We start from the raw sequence: 24,465 nt of genomic DNA on the forward strand, positions 1-24,465 counted from the left end.
TTCTTGCCCTTCACTGGGAGAAATGTTTGCTTGGCTGTCCAGAATTAACCTATTCAATCCAACCAATTACACTCATGATTTATTGTTGTAGCGTTTTTCTTTACGTCATCGTTAGCGTTTATTTCGCTTTTTTCTTGAATTCTAGTTCTTTCTGCACGCTACACTATTCCCGGGAGACTGAAAATTTACGAAATGCTGATGTTATTCTTCGGTAAGTGTCTGTTAACAACCGAATTTATTGCCGATTCCCCTTCACCGGGTGTTCTCCAAGGGCACGCACGACAACAACAAAAACGACAACAGCAACAACAGATGATTGGCAAGCGCGCCACCTCGGAAGAAGACGAAGAGGAAGAGTAGGAAAATGCGAAACCCGAATCCGCCAGGTCTGTCGCCTTTCCAGGCGCCGCCCAACCGCGCGCTGGGACCACCTACGGCTGCGACCACAAACCCGGCGCGTCCTCCACAGCCCATTCCATATGGGTTTCCCACAGCAGCAGGAGTACCCCAGGCGTCGCAAGCAGCCGGCTTCTATCAACACCCACAGAGAACTGTCCCCGGTTTTCCCCGTGATGCTGCACCTCAATATGGAAGCACTGCGGCCGCGGGAAGCAGTCAGGAGGCACTAGTAGCGGGCTACCATGGCGACCCAGGAGGGGCCGTGCCGGAAGACTTCGAGTCCACTGAGGGAGAATACAAGACGCTGTGAGTGTCTTCGATCTTGCACTGCACGCGTTTCCGGCAACTAATCAAGTGATGTCAAAAGCATATATCTTAAATATTATATGGATGAATTGTTCTTACAATGTTCGCTTTTCGCGAAATGTCTTCTGAATTAATCAGTTCCGCAAGATTCACACATTTAATGATAATGTACATCGGGTTCTCGATATCCAGTTCACTCAGTGATTCATATTCACCTTCAAATATGCTACTCGCCTATAGTTTAATATTGATAATTCACGAAACTTTCACCAAGTTTTCAGAAAATTGACCAAGTTGCATGCGGGGGCTGAACTAAAAATAAGCTGATGGTACTAAAGTGAAACCAAACAATTTGATGAAGGGTAAAGGCATTACCCAATGACTTCGGGACGTATACAACAAAGAAAATGGGAGCGCTCATCAGCGTGTCTCTTCTTTACAGTAAACAAATATAGCTGTCCGCCAGTGCTAGACCTCGTACAGCCTAATTACATTAGTGCGCAATTACTTGCAAAATATATCTGAAGGTCATAGTAGGTGTAAGAACTGATCAACTTGTCAATTTCTCTCTACACAGTAATTAGTTGTTAGGAGGAGCTCTTGCTCTTCCCCTCATTTGGCGAGAGCAACGAGTTTCTAGCTTTAGGGTGCAGCTATGCCTATACGGACGTGGCACAAGCAGTGGTATGGATAGCAAGAACAAAGTCATTATCTGATTTCTTGCGCGCACGGTTTACGTGTATCCGACCACATATACATTTTTAGACTGTAAAACTCTGCGGATCCATAATAATAAAATATATTAGAACGCTCTTTCGCAGGTTCCATATTTCGCACCTGAATTTGTGGTCACTTTGTGCACTGTGATTCAACCCAAATTAGGGTATTCTTTCTATATATTTTGCCCTGGTGTACTGCTATATATTGTGTTTGAACTTACTTTACTATATTGCAGTGTTGGATCGTAATTATATTTTAAACCTTCTGTTTCTGCTATACCGTTGTTTTATGTTTCTTTTTTTTGCTTTTCAGTGCATTGTATATTTGAATTTTACTTTTGTCTTACCTTAAGTTTATATATAATTATGCATTGTGTATGGTTCCTTGATTCTTGATGCATGTGAAATTGTATTTCTTTTTCCCTTCACTGCTGCCATTTTGTAAATGGGCCCCGGACCCCGTCAAGCTACTCCAAGGCAGCTTTTTATCCCGGATTTTTTTCTCTTGGAGAAATAAATGAATCTTGAATCTTGAATATATGCCTCACAAATTTAGGAGCGAGCATGTCTGCGTTGGAAGGGTTGTTCTCTGAAAATACCTGCGTGGTGAAAATTTCAAACAGGAGTTGTGACTGCCAGTTGCCATACGTCTCTTGCTTCTATTGGAAGGTTCTTTGAGAAACAAGTGGGTCCTTTCCAAGCGTGGCAACTCTTCATCATGTGGATGGCCATCACTGGTCTTGCTGTCTACATCGCCAGCCTCATCGGCTTCCGTCACAGTGAGTCTTGCTTGACCATGCCACTGAACATTCTTTCTCATCGCATTGGCAAAAATTATCACTTACTTCAGCAAAAAGTACTGAATGTGTTCCGATGATATCCTAACATTATTAAAGCCGCAGAACGTAATGATGTAACGTCACGCCTGATTTGCCATATAACTAATATTCATTGAAAATATGCATAATAAAGCTATTTGAAACATAACTTAGGCATACGTTTTGTGAGGCGAGCTGGTTGGTTATTATTAGAAATTTTAGAGACTGCGGAGCACAGACAAGAGTTTTTCAAATCGGGGAATTCTAGCCATGAAGTTCCCAAGGTCAATCCAATTGGAATGAATTCTCAGGATGACACGAATATCGATATATTAATTCTCTAACTATGCAGAGAAATGCATTAGCATTCGAGTTACTTTGTTTTCTCAATGCTTAGAACTACGCCTACGTGGTCGTCCCGTGTCGCCTTCCTTCGTCTGTTGTTTTATTTGGCGCCTTCGTTGTAATTGCTTAAAACTTGATAAGAAAGTAAGCGCAACGACGTGGCATTTTTACCGTGAGTTTGACGGCTCATTATTGTATATTGTGTCATCCTCTCAATTATTTTCAAGTCGATATGCCATAAGATAATTCGCTCGAAACTTTAGTAAATCCTTTTTAATTAATCGGATGCGCATTTCAATGTGTTGTACAAGTAGTGACCGCCTCTTGGAGTAGATCAGCTCTTGGAATCAAATTGGGCTATCTGCCACAGACAACTTTTTAAAAAAATTCGGAAGTGTTTACTGAAACACAAGAGCAGCTGACCTGTACAATAGCCAGAGCAACCACACAACCTTCATCTTAAGTAGTGATGAAGAAGACATAGAAGCTGCTGCTATAATTAGCGGTGAAGTTTGAAGGGCCTTGCAAGACATGTCCCGGGGAAAAGCGGCACTATAAGACGGACTAAAAGTCAATAAATTCAAAGATGGAGAAAAAATATGCTTGAAAAGCCTATGGCCCTTTTTCAATATGCCTCAAGGCTTCAAGCCTGCCAGAGAGCTGCGACAGTGCAAACATTGTACTAATCCATAGGAAAGAAGAAGTTAAAAAATCATGAAATAGTAGGCCCAGTGGCTTGCTTTGAGGGTGGTGTACCAAGACAATTTCCGATACAATCAGGGCAACAATTGATTTCAAACAACCAAGAGAACAGGCTGGCTTCGAAAAGGGATATTCTAGAATGAATTCCGTCCATGTCCTCAATCAGGTGGCTGCCACGTCCGTGCAGTACAATCAACAGCCCCATATGGGGCTTTCCAGGATAATTAAAATACATTTGCATCACTAGAGATACCAGCTGCCGCGGAGACTGCGTAATTAGAGCGTACAGGAGGCATATGTGAATATCTTGGGAAATATCTATTAACATTACACAGCTACCTCGGCTATCCACAAAAGAAGTAGAAAAAATTGCCTACCAACAAAGCGATCTGGCAAGGGGACACAATTTCTCGAATGCTATTGAATGCACGCTTAGACAAAGTATTCAGGATTTTAGATTGGTACGGCTGAGCAGTAAGCAACAGCCTCGAATGTCTCAACATTCGGTTTGCTGAAAACATCGTCCTGTTCAGTAACACTGAGAATGAATTGCAACAAATGATTCAGGACCTCAACGGAGAAGGCGTAAAAGCGGGTTGAAGATCAATATGCACAGGACAGAGGCAGTGCTCAACAGCCTGGCAAGGAAACATGAATTCATGATCGCCAATCAGCCTCTATTGCCTCTGCAGGAGTACGTTTATCTAGGTAAATTACTCAGGACCCTGATCACGTGAATGAAATTCACAGAAGAAGAAAAATGGTTTGGATTACATACGGCTGGCGTTATCCAACCCCGAATGGGAGCTTACCATAGCCGTTAAACAGAAAAGTGTGCAATTATTGCAGTCCACCGGTACCAAAACAAGAGGCCGAAGCTTGGAGGTTAGCAAAGACGGTTGTGAACAAGGTAATGACCACAGGAAGAGCGATGGAACGAAAAATGGTAGACGTAATCTTAAGAGACAGCAAGAGCCGGAGAGCAACCGGAGGTAGCCGGTATTTTAGCTGACATTAGGAGAAAGAATTGGAACCGGGTATACCAATGCTCAAGGCAGATAACCAGTGGACCTTTAAACATACAGACTGGGTGCCCAGGGAAGGGAAGCGCAGTCGAGGATGACAAAAGACTAGTTTCGGTGTTGAAATTAGAAAATTTGTAGGAGAAAGTTGCAAACAGCTATCGCTCAAGGCAGGGATAACTAGAGATTGAATCAAATCAAAGCAATCAATTGTTTAATTCCAATGACAGTTGGGGTTCTCTCAGACGAAAAGCGGTAACTAAGCTCTTGAATGAGAAGAACTTCAGTTTGGCCTAGTTGATGTTTACTGCACATCATATTGACCGCAAATAAAGACGGAAACAGCCGAACAAAACACAAAAACAGCACGGGTAGTAACTGCCCATGTGGTTTTTGTGTTCTCTTCCGCTGTCCCCGTCTTTATTTGCGGGCTATTTGATATGCAGTAACCTCTTGAAAGTGCCTTAGAGCCCATCTACATGGCAACGGTTTCACAGTCCAGATTTGCAAAAACTAACTGACTTACAGTACTGCAATTAATATGCATAATAATACTAAAAACAAAAGAAAGAGAGAAAAGTAGTACGAACGCAACAAATGCAATCAATACATACGTGTATTCTATAGTGGTCTAGTCGAAAGGATGAAAAGCAGCACGTGTACATATGACGCAAATAACAGCTAACTGCATGCTAAAATTGAACAGCATTCTAATCGGGATAATTGATGGCTTGCAAAGAAGTGACAATATATTAGACAAAGAGCGAACATATACTTCATAGTAATTATATTATAGTGAGAGAACAACCTATACATGCTGCTGTTGCGCAGAACGTTTGCAATATATAGAAGAGCTCGCTTTTGCAATAGATGGATAGTATTTACGTTATGTAGAGTTGTGGTAACCCAGACTAATAAGCAGTAGTTTATATGTCCAGAAAAAAGTGCGTGGTAAACCTGCTCGTTCTGGAAAAAAGTGTCTACATCGTGACAGAACACCAGCAGCACGTGATGGCGATTTTGTGAAAGATTCAGTACGACATGTCCCCGTCATATCAGCAGAAAAAGTTACACCAAGAATTTTGTGTATGTCAACTGTTTAAACGGGTGTTCTCTCAAGCTCTAATGATAGTTTACGTTTACCTCCGTGCCTCTGGATCTGCAAAAAGGTTTCATGTGTTTGTTTTTCGCATTCATTCGTAAGCTGTTAGCAGTAGACCATTGATCGGCGGGAGGGGCCTTCGCGCTGCACTGGAGATGAAAATAGGCTGTTGATAACGATAATGTTCAATACTTCGTACCCCGCACTGTTGGTAACATATATAACTATATCTAACGCAGGAAGCACTCTACGCTGGTATCAAATTAATCTTTTTTCGTGTGAGTCTATACCACCCTATTCCCACAGATATTACTGTTTATAATACAGTCCATGCGCCACAATATATTCTGCCGTGTTTATATTGATGCCATGTTGTTACTTTAATAACACAACGTCATCTCTGCACAACGCATACCATGAAACGTATATCTCTACTTGTCACACTTGATCTCACGATGGACATGAGTGGTCCCCATGCGCGCTGTAAAGGCACTACCATCTTATTTTGTATGTATATATATACATTGAAGCCGACATTTTATTTAGATAGACTCAGTTATGAATCTCCATTCCACCGCCAGCTGCCATGTTTTGAGGTTCTGAGTTTTCTGAAGCGATGCATCAAATTTATATATTCTTCCAGGGGCTTCAAAGTCAAAGGACGACACACACACAATTGTCCGCTGTATTGTATGGAGCGAAAATTACTACAAATAGCGGGACATGCAGGCTTGCTTTATCATCTGTGCAGATGAGTATTTACAGAATGGAAGTCGCTGTTGCGGTCGCTACAGTGCATGCCAAGTAACGCGTTGTTGCCAACAAGAATGATAGAATATTTAAGAGTTTGTTTTACTAAAATATCGAAAGAGTAAAAGGGAAAAAGGAAATAGATAATCGCCAGCAAGGTAGCGATAATCTATTTAGGTAACATTGATGTGTTGTCATAGTAGCATGCAAGGAATACAAACCTCACGGGGCAATCTGCGTTACAGTGTTACCGTTCGCTCAAGACGCGCCGCCTTGTAGCGCAAATATAGCAAATGTTATAGCTGGATTTATCCATTGACTGTTGTCACTGAGCTGCTATAGCCAGATTATATGTGCGACACGAACTGTGTATTACTTTCTGTAAGGCACTAGGTGACCAGTGATTACGCTGTTTCCTTCGACAAGTCATGCATAAAAGCTGACGCACTTCACTTGCAAATAAAATTTTCGACATTCGACGAGTGTGGTCGTCGCTATCATTGTTCTGAGTGTTACTTGTTTTACTAGGCCAAGGTTCAATCAATAAACGGTTAGTTCCGTGATTTCCGTGTGCTGATGCGGTTGTTCACCGTCACTACGACGTTACAATATGAAATCAGTCACAACGACCGCAATGTTAGATTCCGAAAACGAGAATCACTGATGAATTTCGACGATTCGCGATCAACCAGAAAGAATGAGCTCTTGTGATACATTTGTTAGTTGACTACATTGAGGTAGAGATAGCAAAAAACGCTCGAGACCTATTCATATATATTAGTCAATAATAGAAGCTTAATCTATTGACATGCCCCATTGGACAAAGAATTCTTCCCAGAGAATTATATCACCTAAGCTTCTGCTTTATATACAAATAAACTGCAATTTTCTTCAGGCAATGTTATGTGTACGCACAGATAACATTTGTTTGAGCATTTTTCTCAAGTACATGTCGCGGTTAGCTGCACGGCTGTGATAATCCACACTGGTTCATAGGTCAAAAGTATGAAATCCTGCTTCTAAACAGTTAAATACTGGGTGTTTACGTTCAGTTGGTACTGGGAAATCTGCATATGATTAGCTTCGGTACCAGCGTTTTTAGTTTCCGGTGTACCCAACAATATTTTAAATTCTTTTTTTACACAGCACTGGTACACCCGAAAACAAGTAAGTACACATATAGGCGTGAAGCAGCAGCAAAGCTGTACATCTCACCGTCTCGGAATATCAAAATTTCAGCACATTATTCACAAAAACCGCTAAGGCAAATTGTTTTATTCATATTTGCGCCACATTTTTACGTTCCTGAGTGCATACTTGCTTCGGATTAATTACGAAGCTGGTCACGGGAAATGTATAGCACTCCTTGGGAAATAGCATAATTTTGCCTTGGAGATTACGAAGAATGGCAACATACGACACAGATGTTTAAAGAATAATGTCTTAAATTTGACTGCGCACACAAAAAATTACTTGAAGCCTTCATGGGTAGTCCATGCTATGAATCCTACTTAGGTGTCTTGAAAAAACATGCAATTTATGCGAAAGTACTTAATTTCCTGAAAAACACACACAGACAAAGACCTACTCTTGACGGGCCACCTAGAAATGTATGGCGATTTGAAACCGAACAGCAATATCGTCCTTTAAAGAATGACTATTTCTGTTTATGGCGAGAAATCTCCTAATTTTTACTGGAGTGCATCTGCGCACGGTATTTGTGGAAATAAATTTCATAGACACTCCGAGTTAAATAAGATTTCTTCGTCTCTTTACTGTCATCAATTACCATTTGTTTACAGGTTCAACAGCCACATAAGTACTGGCAGATATTCTCGTATGCGTGTGCCAATCGGTCTTAGTTTCTCAATAATATTCAGCTGCAAACTGGGCGAACGATGCCCCTATGAGCATGGCTATATAAACTGGTTGAATAGACACTTAGGCACGTACCGTAGTACTGGTTGTTTTGGCGTCAGAAGTATTCTTAGGAGGGCTGTTAGATTTACTATGTTCATGCGGCGTATTCACCTATATATTTGTGGTCCGTTACACCCACTTCCCATAATTTGATTCTGTCTTGCTACATAAACGCTACACACGTGGGGAGTAAAAATACTGCCCGATTGTCTGGAGAATAAGTGAAAAGCAATAAACGAAATACTTCGGTGAAATCACACGCAAAAACAAGAAAAATATAAGAGAACACGAAAGATATTTACATTAATTTCGATACTTGTAGGGTTCTTTATCTCAGATAACAAAAACAACTTTACCAGTGTATTGTTTGAATAAACGGAATGATCATTAGTGAAAGAAAGAAAAGAACGCGCAAGAAGACGTCGGGAAGGAAAGCACCAACATCCTTCTTGAGATGCGTTGTTTCGAACTAGATGAATTATGTCCACTGAATGAGTAACTGTGGTACAGGTAACTGCTTCTTCGGTCTTCAACCGATGATGAACAAACAATGTTCACATGCGGGCTCGTTGGTGTGGTGTCTTGGAAAACTGATGTAGCAGATTTAGGCGAGGTCACAAGAAGGCAAAAATATATTTGTGTTGATGTGCCTTGTGGCATCCCGCCCGCATGAGCAACATTGGTACTCCAAAGTTACCTAACAACACGGAAAAATATTATTAAGGAAAGCATTCTATTTATGAGCCTATATATTGTTGAAGTGGTAGGTTTCGAATCGATAGCACTTTAAACTTATGCCACTAAAGGTACCATCAGGCGATAATGGGACAAGTTAATAAGATGTAAGAATTACTACGTACACAATAAGTGCGAGGATATGTCCATATTGTAGCAGGATTATCCCATCGGCTCTGCGGTAACCTTCAAAGAACTGAAGTCTTGTCTATTTGTCTATTCACTGTTACTAGCAAGCATAGTTCACGGTTATTACGTGCTTTCTATCAGTGCTTACCATTCACCTCCATGATTTCATGCCCAACATGCTCATATCACTAGCGCTTTTATAGTCAAGAAATAATGCCTGTCGTAATGAATAAATCGCTGCTACCTCATTTAACGTCCCTAATTTCCCGTGAAATCGACGTTTTCGGTAAAAGTTCAAGGAACCAATTGTGGAGTACGACGTTGAGTGATCTTAGAAAGAATCGGGTGCTATTATCGCCAAGCTTTTCGTTCGTGTGCCCCCTCTACCATTAGCTTGCACCTTTGGTGTTAAAGATGTCTAGCAAAAAGGTTGGCTAAAAGTTCTCTTACAAAGAATTTTATTGTATTAGGGTTTTTGAGTATAACTCCTGCTCTTTCTTTTTGCCACCCAACTATTCAGGTACAGTTTCTCACACGCATATCTACGACCACGCTGAGCGTAAGTACGGCAGTCAGGAGTTTTGCTCAGCTTAGCAGTTCAGTGCTTGTGTAAACTACGCTAACAATTTTGTTGTCCTGGTGCATGTTGTACTTGGTATAGCATCGCGACAACTCACGGAGAACAAATTAGGAGGCGTACTTTGAAATTCTATTAATTGAGCACGTGGTGCTCATAAAAGAATTCCTTGGCATTTCTGCTGTCACAATAATTTACATGTGCCATAATAGAGACAATGAACCTTACGACATTGCCCAGTGCTGTAAGGAGCAGCCTAATAACTTTGCCATGGCACTGCCCTAACAATGTTACAAAAACTTGTGAACAGAAGTTTGCTTAGTTGATTGAACAATTTTTGTATCAAGGAGAGCATAGAATAAAATTTGGAAATTGAGTTTCCAGGCACAACAATATTTATTGCTACGTCATTTGCAACATAGTCGGATGTAGTTTGATGCTCCTCTTTACACGACAACGTTACCAGGCAGAAAAGTATATATATATACATATATATTGCCACGACAAACTTGGTGACATTCAAGTTGCGCGCCCTTTGCATTGGGCACTGTGCACGCCGTACAGTGGTGGTGTTCAGCAACAACAGGCAGCGATCTTCGTGGCACGGGCAGCCAGTTGGACCCGGCTCGCATGCGCCACGCGCACGAGGTGTCACGCGAGGAGAAGAGGAAGACGGTTCGAGCCCAGTTTGCGAACGCGACTGCCGCGGACTTCTTCACGACCACAGTGACCTTTACTTGTGGGCACAAGTTCGCCTTTAATAATCACCGTTGTTTTACTAACATCGTTACAATATATATATACGGCATTTTCGTACAGTTTAATCTTAGGGGACTTTCCTTAGCGTGCTGCTAAACTTTTAATGAAGTGCGCGTCGCTATTTTTTATATGCAAACTAAGAGGATGTCATTTAGGTTGGTGGTTGGAATTGTAGCAAAGCCTAATTAAGCTGGTGCGTGCAATTGGATCGCGCAGCTGGCGACATCAACGGAACATGCGACGATAACACACCGTGTCGGGGATTGGCACAGTGCCTGGACGGTTACTGCACCTGCCGGCAGCCACAGTTCGTGGTCGTCGAAGGAGTCTGTGCAAAAAAGACGACCGAGCAAGGTGGCTTCAAAGTGGACAGCGAAAATGAGTGAGTAGGGATGTTCAGAATGCATATTTTTCATACCAATCTATTTTGAAAAAGCGGCTTTCCGGTATGGAATTGAATATCGAATATTCTGTAAGGAAGATAACGAACGTGCGTACACAGTCAGCAGCATCGGCAGCATCAAGCGCGCAGAAGAGGCTCGAGCTCACGAACTGCTCGGTGCATCCTGTAACCGGCGGTCGCTACGAACCCCAATAAATCTCCTTTATTAGCGGTGGAGCCGTGCGGGGTAAGGTTCCATTCTACCATCCTGGAACTCCGTTCTCGGACACTACCCTCCGCCATGCCGGACGCCGACCAGCAGACTCTTCCATCACCACCCGTCCCTTGCGCTGGCACCGTTCGCCAGCGGGAGCCTCCTATCTTCAGCGGAACCGAGGACAACGACGTTGAAGAGTGGCTGTCGGCATACGAACGGGTGAGCATTTACAACAAATGGAATGACTCGGACAAACTGGCTTACGTATCATTCTACCTCGCGGGCGTGGCCAGTCTGTGGTTCAGAAATCATGAGAAGAATATCCGAACGTGGTCGGCGTTCAAGACGTCGATTACAGAAGTATTTGGCAGATCCACCGTCAGGAAACTCCGAGCCGAGCAGCGTTTGTGTACACGCGCACAGGACACGGGTGAGACATTCACCAGCTATATAGAAGACGTTCTAGATTTGTGCATCCGCGTCAACGCTGCCATGACGGAAGCGGAAAAGATCAAGCACGTCATGAAGGGAATCGATCATGACGCGTTCCAGATGCTTCTGGCCAAGGACCCGCGCACTGTTGGCGACGTCATCAGCTTGTGCCAGAGCTATGATGAATTACGCAAGCAGCGAGCTCTGAGAAGCCGACATCCCGCGCCAAATCAGGCGCCACTCTGCAGCCTGACCACCGGCCCAGAACAAGCCTCTCTTATAACCCAAATCAAAGATTTCGTGCAAGAAGAATTCGCACGAGAGCTATCTCTGGTGTCCGTCACTCAGGAGTCTGCCAGCACTTTGCCGTCTCATCTCCGTAACGTCATCCATGAAGAGGTCGCGGAAGCGCTGCCGGCCGTTCACCAGCAGGATGTCGTGACTACACCAGTCACTTATGCTACGGTTGCTGCAGCGGCCCCTCGCACTGTGCCCATGCGTCGCTTCCAGCAGCCTGTGCACCGGCCTCCCACTCCCGTCCTCTGGACTACCGCTGCCGTCGCTAACCTCTGGCGTACGCCGGACAATCATCCTGTATGCTTCGCATGTAGATGTCCCGGTCATGTCGCAAGGTTCTGCCGCCGCCAATCGCAGGCGTTCAATGACGATCGCCGGGCGCCCTATGTGCCCCCTGATTCAACTGTGCTTTACGGACCCTTCGACCGATCAGCAGCTCGCTCCCAGACTGATCGCCGTCCTCGGTTCGAATGCCTCCGATCACCCTCAACCACGTCGCCGATAGCTTTCCCCTATGCGTCGACGACCCGTCTCTAACGAAGAGGGAAACTAGACGACGCATTTCCTCAGGCAAGAACTGCGCAAGTGTCGACATGCCGAAGCCCTCTGCTTTACCTGCCAATGTCATTGATGTGTTTATCGAAGATGTCGCTACAGTCGCTCTCGTCGATACCGGTGCCGCTATTTCAGTTATGGATGCCAGGTTTTGTCGTTCGCTTCGTAAAGTGACGACGTCTCTGGCTGGATTGTCGCTTCGAACGGCGAGTGCTCAACCTATTCGCCCTACCGCTGCTTGTACTTCCCGTGTGACCATACAGGACGTCTTGTACACGATTGAATTCATAGTTCTTTCATCGTGCTCCCACGCCGTTATTCTAGGATGGGAGTTTCTCTCACGCCACAATGCCACAACGCTCGGGCTGAGATTGAACTTTTCCACCTTGGTGACCTAGCCTCCGTCGATGCTCATCCTGCCGCTAAAATTGTCGTGAAAGAAGATACCTGTATTCCCCCGTGCTCTTCAGCATTCGTACCAGTCTTCTGTAGTACCATATCCGACGGGTCTTCATGCCCTCTCATCACTTTGTTAGCCGAAAAGCGCTTCCTTTGCCCTTTGAAGCTCTTGACCTTGCCGCCGGTGTCAGCACGATGCCAATTTACAATCATCTTTCATCGCCGCTATCACTGCTCCGCCGCGAATGCCTTGGTTACGTCTAGTCGGTCGATTCAACACGAATTGTCTCCGTCCTCGACGCATGCCTTCTACTGCCGTCCATGAACTGAGCGCCCCCTCCGTACCCAACTCAACATGGACTGGTGTGTTCAGCCCATTCGTCGCCGAAAATCTGACGCATTCGCAGCGATCTCAACTTCTCGCAATCCTGCAGCACTTCTGCCGTTCTTTCGACGTTGCGCAAACATCTCTTGGCCGTGCATTGACGGTCGAACATTGGCTCTCACTCACCGCTGCGACAAAGGCCATATCGCGTGTCCGGTACCGAACGTCGCGTCATAGCAGACCAGGTCGATGACATGCTCCGTCGAGGCGTCATTCAACCTTCCCAAACCCATGGGCTTCTCCCGTGGTTCTCGTCACAAGAAAAGACGGTTCCATCCACTTCTGTATTGATTTTCGACGGTTGAACAAGATCACGCTGAAGGACGTCTACCCATTACCACGCATCGATGATGCTCTGGAATGTTTGCAGGGAGCCGAGTTCTTCGCTGGATTTGCGGTCAGGCTACTGGCAGGTTCCGATGGCAGAGGCCGATCGCCCGAAAACTGCCTTTGTTACACAAGACGGCTTGTATGAATTCACCGTCATGCCTTTCGGACTTTGCAACGCACCTGCTACGTTCGAATGAATGATGGATAATGTTCTGCGTGGCCTCAAATGGAAACTCTGTCTTTGCTATCTTGACGACATTGTGGTGTTTGCCCCTGATTTCGCAATGCACCTGCTCCGCCTCCAGCACGTACTCACTTGCTTGGCCAACACCGGGTTGCATCTTGACCTGAAGAAGTGTCGATTTGCTGTTCGTCAGCTCACAATTTTAGGCCATGTCGTGTCAAAGTAGGGCATTCACCGGGATCCCGAGAAGCTACGTGCGGTTACTGCGTTCCCAAAACCTACCACTATGAAAGAGCTACGCAGTTATATCGGCCTCTGCTCTTACTTCCGGTGATTCGTTCGAAACTTTGCGTCAATTATATCGCTTCTCACGCATCTCCTTGATGGCGCTAGAGATCTCTCATCATGGTCTCCAGCGTGTGACGATGCCTTCACAACCTTGCGCCGTCTTCTCACGACGCCACCCATTCTTCGCCATTTTGACCCTCAAGCGCTAACCCAAATCCATACCGATGCAAGTGGTGTACGCCTTGGCGCTGTATTGGCACAGCGTCAACCTGGCCACACAGAATACCTCGTCGCAACGCGGGTCGCACGTTAACCAAGGCGGAGGCCAATTACAGCGTTACAGAAAAGGAGTATTTGGCCATTGTGTGGGCGCTTGGCAAGTTTCGCCCATATTTATACGGCCGATCGTTTGACGTAGTGACCGACCACCACGCACTATGTTGGCTGTCGACGCTCAAAGATTGACGGGGCCGCCTTGCCCGCTGGGCATTGCGAATCCAAGAATATGACATCCGCGGGGTTTACCGTTCCGGGAGAAAGCACTCCGACGCTGACGCGCTATCCCGATCGCCGCTTCCCTTGAAGGACAGTCACGACTCCTCCTACGAGTGCACATTATCCTCTCTGGACGTTGACACTATTGCTGCTGCGCAGCGTAATGATCCCTGGACTGCATCTCTGCTCGACCTTCTCTCGGATACGTCGAAAGTTCCGGCGTCACGTACGCAGAAGCGTACGTGACGCAGGAGTTTCACATTTTACGATTCGAGACCAGCTACTATATCGACGCAACTGTGCCCCAGAGGGACGCACCTGGTTGCTCGTCATGCCGAGAATCTTGCGATCAGAACTCTGCTCCTCGTTCCACGTCGACCCTCAGTGTGGCCACGCAGGAGTCTTCAAGACCTACGAGAGACTTCGGCACCGCTATTACTGGCGGAGAATGTACAATTTCATTCGAAAGTTCGTCCACTATTGTCATGAGTGTCAACACCGCAAAGCGCCACCGCACTACTCCGCGGGTGAACTCCAGCCTTTACAATGCCCATGCCGACCCTTTGATCGCGTGGGCATAGATCTCTACGGGCCACTTCTGTTGACTTCTACCGGCAACAGGTGGATAATCGTTGCGGTAGACCACTTAACCCGTTATGCGGAGACTGCTGCTCTACCAAATGCTACAGCGTAGGAGGTCGCCAGTTTCATACTTCACTATTTTCTTCTTCGTCATGGAGGTCCCCGTGAACTTTTAGGCGACAGAGGCCGCGCCTTCTTATCTGAAGTTATCGAACAACTGGTAGCTGAATGCGCTATTGTTCATCGTAAATGCATTGGTTATCACCCACAGACTAACAGTACCACGGAACGCTTTAATCGAACTCTTGGTGACATGCTCGCCATGTATGTCTCACCTGATCACTCTAACTGGGACCTAGTTCTTCTGTTTGTCACCTACGCCTACAACACCGCGACTCAGACCACTACCGGATTCTCACCCTTTTACCTTATTTACGGCCGTCATCCTTCACACACAATCGACACCATTATGCCCTACCGGTCGGACCCATCCGAATGCCTGCCGATCTCGGAAGCCGCCAGACACGCCGAGGAATGTCGCCAGCTGGCCCGCCGAATCACCTCGGACGACCAGAACCGTCAAATAGCCGTTCACGATGCCCAGAACTCGACTACCACTTTTCTCCCGGGCGCTCCCGTCTGGTTGTTAGTGCCACACCGCACGCCTGGGCTTGCTTCAAAACTCCTTCCGAAGTACGACGGGCCATACTGCATTTTCGAGAGAACATCGCCCGTTAATTACCTGGTTGAGCCGCTCACGCCGCCGTCCGACATGCGACGTCGTAACCGCGAAGTCATTCCCGTTCAGCGTCTCAAGCCGTTTCACCATTCTACCGCCCTTCCAGAAAACTAAGTCACCAGGATGGCTCCTTTATTTCCGCGGGGCCATTGTAAGGAAGATAACGAACGTGCGTACACAGTCAGCAGCATCGGCAGCATCAAGCACGCAGCAGAGGCTCGACCTCACGAACTGCTCAGCGCATCCTAGAACCGGCGGTTGCTACGAACCCCAATAAATCTCCTTTATAATTCTAAAAACAACAGAAAAGAAGACAAAGCCCCTTTCTTGAAGAAGGATGGTTCAAAGCGGAGCTTTCCCCCAATGCAAACTGAATCAAAGTCAAAGTCAACGACCACACAACGAACCCAAGAAATGCTGAGGGACCCGATGCTTTGCATATGCGATTTGATTGCTTGGTGAGGATTCTATTTTTTGAACGTTGAAGTTGAATGAAGACACGTTTTGTTAAGCTGCATAGCTATTATTTTAGATCACGTAGGCGTTGATTACACGCACGCACTCATACTTTCCCGGACGACTATACACTTCCACAGTATTGGCTTGTGATCGCTGTGTGATACGTTCAGAGGCTCTGCTATCGTAACGTGACACAGCCTGCTTGCAAACGTGAGATCAATACAGGAACAGTGTTGCGTGGTGGGTCTCTGTAGCGTCTTCAGTTTAAGCGAGTAGCGATCTGGCATGAAATTCTCGATCCATTCGCCGTGATCTTTCAACACATCGATGTTAAAGTCAGTGCACACGAGGATCGGCGTAATATGTGGCTTTAACGTCTTCATGGTTTCTGCCAGGAACGTTTCCGCTGACGATCACAAGACCAGCAGGCATCTCGGCTGCACAAGTGTTTCCCACGCTTCTGCATGCCGTTCGCCGACACACGGGATCTGTCTTACGGGCATGATCGCGTTCGCGCTTACGTGCGCGTACGGTAGCCTCCTCTTCTGCCATGCGCTGCACCTACGGCCATGGTCACGGCCAGGAATGCGTTGCTTGGTGCGTGTAATGCCATGTATACAGCTCGACCGGGTAGCATGGCGTTCAACCACTTTCTTTAAGAAAGGGGCTTTATTTTTTTTCGACATCGTAAAATCAGCTGATGTTAGCGTGCACTTGGTGTGTCTGATAGGCAGGGAAACTCATTTAATCGCGACAGAGGTGATGTCCGTGTCATGCCTAGCAGACGCAACTTGCGCTTCCAGTGAACTTTGCGCGCATGCGCTACTCTGCTGAGCTCGTCGCTTCGCGCCTTTATCAGGCCCCAACCGGATGGCCAGTCGACGCGGGTGCGGTACTGCGAATGTAAACTGAGTGTTCTATGCATATGTGTAAGTTGGACTTCTTGCATTGCGTTTTCGGCATTCACGGACGAATCCGTGAGACATAGAAAGCTTCGCTTTAAAGAAATATTTCTTGGAACCTGCTTGGGGACGAAGCCTATCTGCGTTTTTTGAAGCGAAAGCTTTACTGGCCGCGAACTTGCGATTTTCCCGTGGCGGTGCTCCGAGGAGGCACATGACGTCGCAACGCCCGCCTCGCCGTGGATAGTTCTGTGTATCTTGCTCCTTAGTCACTATTGCGCATGCGCCACTAGTAGCACAGAGCCACAGGCGTTCCGCCGCAGCGCAGCGCCTTTTCGCCGCCGCTTTTGGTATGACGTCACTCCACGTTCCTCGTCGTTGCGCTCGCCTCCGCTCGCTTCGCCAGCTGCGTCGCATGCCTGATAACATGTCGGAAGATTGAAAAGGAGAGCTTGCGTGCGCCGCAACCCCAGTTGAGGTGCTAGTATGAACGGTGACAATTCTGATAAGCAAGAGGATGCCTGGAATCGACATCGGAACGAGATGAGGAGGAAAGGAATCGCCTAGGAAACAGACAAACAGCGCGCCGAAACTGGCTGAACGCCGCAACATAGCTAGACAACCAGACTAACCTGGACTTCCAATCAAGATTAACCAAGGCTAACCATGCTATGCCTTAGCTTTCGCTATGTATATCCTGGCATAGCCGAGCTAAGCCACTGTCGATTTCTTTTTCATAGACATTATTTGGTCAACCATGCGACGTTATAAACATTAAGCATAGCGCTCTGATACCTGTAAAAAAAAAGCAGCGGCTAGTATTTTCTCTCCTACAGGCATATGTAAAATGGTTACCAATGATATTCTGTCTTCACGTAACCATACAAGCGTGAAAATATAATTAGGTTGAGTGCAAATACGCGAACGAGAAACGTTTGGCAGGCTGAGGAGGCAAAGCTGACTGAAAGGGTCACCCTCACTGAATTTCGATTTTGCGTATGGCGTTCCATACTTACGATACATTTTATTAGAACAATAACACTTGTACGACGTAGGCACAAATTTCGCCAATACAGGTATTACAGCAAAAAAGCGAGAAATGTTATACAAACCATCAATTTAATTAAATAGAATTGAAATGATATTATTGAAATACATGATTGCACATAGGAAGAGAGGAGAAACGGCAGTTACACCTCATGGTATAAAAGCCTTCAAGAAACAAATATTCTAGTCAACCTTTGTCCATCGTCCGAATAACACTCTCGCTGGGTCAGTTTCACAGAACTGCTGTCTAAAGCAGGCTAGAAAGTGCTACAACTGTTCATACTACAGAAAGACAAACTCACGCGATGAACAGTAGCAACGTATTGCATTCATGGCGACTGGATCCATCTCACGATGACTGCCAATGGCAGTGTGTTAGTGTAGAAACCACACAGTGGCAGATCTTACTGCCATCGTCGAAACGAGGTATGCATGAGGCGTGTACTACAGCAGGAATACTCTTTCGCGCTTACATAAAAACACTCTGCGCCATCTAGCGTAGCTGCCGAAAAACCTGCGCAGGCGGGAAAACGGTTCGGAACAATTTAGATAGATAGGTACAGAGAGATATATATTTATAAATACAAACATACATACGTAGATAGCCCCCGCAAAGTGCGTGAAGTACCTTCCGAATGCTAACGCAATTAAATTTAATTTGAGCTGCAGAAAACAATCATTTTCTTTCAAAGTGCTTTGTAAGCTAGCGTAAAATCCCGTGCAAAAACATTAAAGTGCACTTGGACCCTCGCTGTTTGTAATATTTATTAACGATCTGCCTTTCGAAATTGCGTCAACTGTTCGCATAGCTGCAGATGATTGCTTATTTATCATCAAATCGGCTCACCCGCTCATAAAACCGTTCATCGGCAAGATCTTCATTGCGTTACTAAGAGCTGCTTCCTTAGCTTGTCAAGTCAGCCTGAATACCGATAAATGTGAAATAATAGCGATTGCCTGCATACATTTGCATTCAACCTTGAGTTACTCGCATGACAACATAATTGTCACCCGCGTCTCCTCATAAAAGGACCTTAGCCACTGCCATCTCACATATCTCTTTTCTTAGGCGGTAAATCTTTTGAGTGCACGGCATTGCCATCTCGCACATCTCTTTTGAGTGACCTGCATTTCCATGTAATACATGTTTTGTGAGATGCTAAAATTTTTCAGAGCACTACATTGCCATCTAGCACATTTGTTTGCTGAAACAGTAAAATATTTGAGTGCACTGCATTGCCAGCTAGTACATCGTTTGTCAGGTGCTAACACTTTTCAGTACGCTGCATTGTCATCTAGCACATCTGTTTCCTGAGGTGGTAAAACTGTTAAGTGCACTGCATTGCCATCTAGTACATCTGTTTTCTGAGGTGATAAAGCTTTGAGAGAAGTGCGTTGCAATTTCGCACATATGTTTTCTGAGGTGGTAAAGGTTTGAGTGCACCGCATTACCATCTTGAACATATGTTTTCTGAGGCGGTAAAGCGTTTGAGTGCGCTGCATTGCCATCCGGTACATCTGTTTTTTGAGGTGCTAAAGCTGTTGAGTGCACTGCATTGCCATCTCGCACATCTGTTTATTGAGGTGGTCAAGCTTTTGAGTGCACTGCATTGCCAACTAGCACACCTGTTTTCAGAGGTGGTAAAACTTTTGAGTGCACTGCATTGCCATCTTATACATATGTTTTCTGAGGTGGTAAAACTTTTAAGTGCACTGGATTGCCATCCAGTACATGGTTTTTGAGGTGCTAAAGCTTTTCAGTGCACTGCTTCGCCATCTCGCAGATCTGTTTTGCGAGGTGACAAAACTTTTGAGTGCACGGCATTGCCATCTCTTACATCTCTCTTTTGAGTGCACTGCATTTTCATGAAGTACATATTTTTGAGGTGCTAAAACTTTTGAGTGCACTGCATTCTCACCTAGCACATCAGTATGTTGACGTGGTCAAACGTTTGAGTGCACTGCATTGCAATCTAGTACATCTGTTTCCTGAGGCGCTAAAACTTTTGACTGCATGGCATTGTCCTCTAGTACGTCTGTTTTTGGAGGTGGTAAAACTTTTGAGTGTACTGCATTGCCATCTAGCACAGGTGTATAAAATATATTTTTGTATGACCTGAGCTGGCGTTTTATTTGGCACATTCTGGGAGTCTAACCAGGTTTCCTGTTTTTTTTTCTTTATTTATTTGGCTGCAGCACACCGACGCCATGACTCAACGATGGTGCATGTGTCTGTGTCCGTCATTGAGTATCTCGATACCTTTGCGAAGATGGACATTTTGGCGGCACACATTCTGACGAACCGCCTAGCCACTGCACCGATCCATACTGTTCGGACGCTAATTCTATACAGTGAATGCAGCTATGTTTGTTGAAAAATGAGCGCGTAGTCACCCCACCAATACTTATCATATTCTATACATGATTCTTCTTTCGTTATTACGTTGCACAAACATTCGCACTACGAACCAGTAATTTATTTTGGTTAAGTTAAGCAGGAATGTAGTGACAAATATACCCGCCATTGAATAAAAGGTCACGGTGTTACGCACAGTATCAATACATGAAGGTCTATCGTCAGGAAGCTCTACAAACACCTTGTAGTTCACTCAAAAGTGCGACGTCATGAACTTCTTGATATCATACTTGGCTATGCCTGGAGATATATGCACAGTGCATATCACAAATGTGTCTTTCGTTTGTACTTCACAGACATCCCCACAGTCAGTGGCATTGTCCTCTTGCGGTCAAAATGTATGGTTGTACGTACATTTTGTACCTTGCGTATACATCAATGCCTCCTCGTCAACGCATGCGCCGTTCGCAAATGATTCCAGTACACCTGTGGACTTGAAACAATATATATTAATTCATCTATTGAAATTATTATTTCTTAATATTATTAGGGATGGAGTGCATGAAGCACTCCACCCTTATTAACAATATGTTTATGTTGGTATACGCATACGTATAACGTACTTCCTTACAACGATTTTATAAAGTCTACAGAGCTATGGCCGTTTCCTTTATAATTTATAGACATGTCCATAAAAAGTCTGGGTCTATAGACTGTCTGCCAAACACACTGAAGTAACTGTATATAAGTTGCGGTTCAACACTATTTACATACTTTGCAGCCGCATTGTTTTTTTTACACTTGTCTCTTACCCTGTACTTCCTGCCATGATATTTTCTGCCATGGCTTCAAGTAATTAAATAAATAAGTAAATAAAAAGCAGTCTCCCCATTCCTTTCCCCCATCACTAGGGGGGCCTAATTTATGTCGCACCAACTTGGGCTATTAGCTTCGGCATTTTTGTACGACACAATTGAAACATGAGTCCACCTGCACATTAAGTGTTTCCCACCAACCACCGGCAGCAAGCTGACGCCTCTACCTCCCTGATCCATTCCGCGCGAGTGGAAACATGAGTAAGCGTCAAAGACTGCCTTTAGAAACAGTATGCCTGAACAGTCATTATTTTTTGTAATAAGAACAATAAAACTGTGACATAGTGGTACCTTGGAAAGGCTATCAAGTTGGCATCAGTTCTGTGTTGAATTTCATTGTAAGTGTATATTCTTTAAGGTTAACAACGACAACTGTTAGACATTGCACTCATACGTTCTTTTTGGAAATCATAAGTGTAAGGTTGGAATCAGGCTATTTTTATCATTGAGGTTCAGCTGCTAAATGAAACGAGTAGATTTGCATTCGGTCACTGTTTTGCCCGAAGCATAACATGTTCTGGATGAAAACTAAGGGGTGAATATGAAAGCAAAGTCATGAAAGCAAATGGTTGGGAAAGCACCGTACAGGCAGCCGTAGACATATTGATATACACTTTAGGGGTTATCCATCGACTCATTAAGGGAGTACATTTTTGTTCCTTTCGAGCTTCGAAGCCATGAGTCTGGATTGATTCGACAAGTATTCTAGACAGTGCTGCCAGCATCGGATTCTAATGGTAGGGAACACAAACCCAAACAGTCTGCTTTTACGAGGATGCACCGACACTACTGCAGCAATTGAACAGCATGAAGATTCTGCCTTGGCAGCGGCGGTACATGGCTGGGCGTTAAATCCCGCTTTTCCCATAAATGGTAGCGAAATTTCCATGATTTCCACTTTCTCATTATTGCAGTCAGCTTGTTCCAGAATATTACATGTCATGGTGCCTCGACTGCCCACCCATCCAGAAAGCGCTCTTAGTTTTGAAGCAAATGGCTCGTGACAATTCGCCACGCAGGGAGGCTGCAGAAACGATCCGGTGTCGGCGTTACCGAACGTCCTCAAAAAAGGCAGCTACACAAAACATTGTAGCCCTCACATTGTGGCGCTCACATTTTCCAGTCCGGCCATAAAAGGGCGGAAAACCGCGAGAAATGAGCTGAAAAGAATCTTTCTCCAGAAGAAAGGTGTGCTTACGAGCCAGCAGCTTCCCAAAGAACCACAGATTGTTAAGCCCACTCGGGAGCCTACTCCGGCCACTGATCACACATCCAAAGTAGGTTGTCGACTAATTTCAATGCTTCATCTCCTCATAAATGCCATTAGAGCAATTTTGTTGAACCTTGGGACCACGCCTGCTCAAAGTGCACTGAACGTACTACGGGCACCTTAAGCCAAATGCTTGAATCTTTGGAATAGAGTGATCGCCAACCATAACCCATCCTTTCATGAAGTCAAGGCAGCGTCAGTCATCCAGTGGAATGCAAGATGACTGAAGTCACGCCTTTCATTCTTTCGTCAGTTTCTATATGTTAATATGCTCCCAATAGTCGTGATATGTGAGCCTAACATATCAAAACCGGTGAAATTGTCGGAATATGAAGTTGTTATGTCCGCAACAACTGGCCATGCGGCAGAGTAATCGATTTCATTCGTGGAGAACTCAGGTATGTGCATTAGTCAATTCACCCTCACGATTACAATTCCACCTTTCGAAGCCTAATATTTAAAAAGGGCAAACTAATGTTTACACTTGCAGGACTTTATACATCGCATTCATGTAATTTTGATTAAAATAACAAATATATTGATTGTGTGTCTGCTCCATGGGTCATAATCGCGTTGTTTAATGCGCTCTATATGACATGTGGAAGCACAAGGACCCATGCAAGACGACAAAGACTAGCAAACTTCGCCTGCAAACATGGTTTTTGACTTCTGAATGACGGCAGCCCAAAGTTCCTGTGAGGAGTGGAAAATGGCAGCTGCCTTGACCTAGCTATCGTCTCCAGCTCTTTCAGACGATATGCTGAATAGTTTTTGGATATCAAAACTTACGGGCTGCTTAGGTCCATCCCACGGAACACCACTCGATTAATAGACTAGACTACTTTTACCTCTGCCATGAAAGATGCTTGTGAAGAGGGTTTGTCCTCTTGATTAGAAGAAATAAGTGTGCGATGCGAGACGCCATGCGCACGCTCACGGTTTCGTCTACGCATACGACTTTCAATGTAGAGTTGCAGCGGCTTCGCACAGTCTGTCGCCGTGAAGAGCGGCGATAACGACGTACAAAATATATGCATGAGCTTAGAACAGCCAGGCGAATACAAAATAAAATCCAGCTTCCTATGGATAGATTAGCATCTCGACGTGGTACAATGCTAAGCCAGTCACTAGACATCCGGAAGCCATTTTTCCATGCCTGGAGAAACGTGAGGGGTCTGCGTTCTCTCCCTGAACGACGATTCCCATTCAAAGGGCTGGCGTTCTTCCTAAAGCGTCTGGATGCTGAAGTTACAGAAGACTTTCCGCAAGAATCGCTGGCCAAGCAACGAGCACAGACTCTCCTGCCCCAGTGACATCCCCGCTTCGCGTGACTACCGCATGGATCCTCCTTTCACATTGGAGAGACTTGAGGCGGTTCTTGCTCTATGCAGGCATTTTTCGTCCCAAGAACCAGAGGGAATATCATATCACGCCTTGTGCAACCTGACTGAATGCGCCCGGAGAGAACTACTAAATCTCTACAATGGATCCTGGTAAGATGGCATGGTTCCGGAAAAAATGGAAGACAAGCTGCCTGGTCCCTCTCCTGAAGCAAGACAAGTCCCCACTTGAACTCACCTCATACCGCTCAACAGCGCTTGCCAGCTGTGTGGGAAAGTTAATGGAAAAGATGATCTTTGCCAGCTTGGAGTGGTAGCTGGAACACTACAAGATGTTCCCAAATTGCATGGCTGGTTTTGGTCGAGATCGCTCATATGTGGACAGTGCTGTTGGTCTCGCTACGTATGTCCAGTATCAAAAGTCATACAAAATATTATCTGCAGCTTTTTTCTTGGATGTCCAGGGGGCAATACGGTAACGTATCTCACGCGGCTATCCTCGATGCTCTTGAGATGGTAGGCCTAGGTGGTCGAGTTTTGCGATTGAATTCTTATTACCGTTTTTTGAGATCGTTCTTTGTGTGCACCGGTGATAGTCAAACCGCACGATACTACACCTACTAAGACGTTACTCAAGACGGACTACTA

At 45.2% G+C, this 24,465-nt stretch overlaps 1 protein-coding gene across 1 annotated transcript; it reads left to right on the forward strand.

Moving 5' to 3' along the window:
• The first annotated feature begins 234 nt into the window (after positions 1-234).
• Positions 235-10,669, forward strand: LOC129383915 (uncharacterized). Its single transcript, XM_055068936.1, has 3 exons — positions 235-705; positions 2,094-2,203; positions 10,500-10,669. Exons 1-3 carry the CDS (start codon positions 365-367, stop codon positions 10,667-10,669), a joined length of 621 nt encoding a protein of 206 aa, XP_054924911.1. The 5' UTR covers positions 235-364.
• Positions 10,670-24,465: the final 13,796 nt, after the last annotated feature.

This window comes from Dermacentor andersoni, chromosome 9 (genome assembly GCF_023375885.2).
Source record: "Dermacentor andersoni chromosome 9, qqDerAnde1_hic_scaffold, whole genome shotgun sequence".
In the NCBI taxonomy this organism is placed as follows: Eukaryota; Metazoa; Arthropoda; class Arachnida; order Ixodida; family Ixodidae; genus Dermacentor; species Dermacentor andersoni.

Bases quoted from the DNA above. Each gene is read 5' to 3' on its own strand.
- LOC129383915 (XM_055068936.1), top strand. From the start codon at position 365: ATGCGAAACCCGAATCCGCCAGGTCTGTCGCCTTTCCAGGCGCCGCCC. The intron at 706-2,093 runs GTGAGTGTCTTC...TTCTATTGGAAG, and splicing joins GAGGGAGAATACAAGACGCT to GTTCTTTGAGAAACAAGTGG. The intron at 2,204-10,499 runs GTGAGTCTTGCT...TGGATCGCGCAG, and splicing joins CCTCATCGGCTTCCGTCACA to CTGGCGACATCAACGGAACA.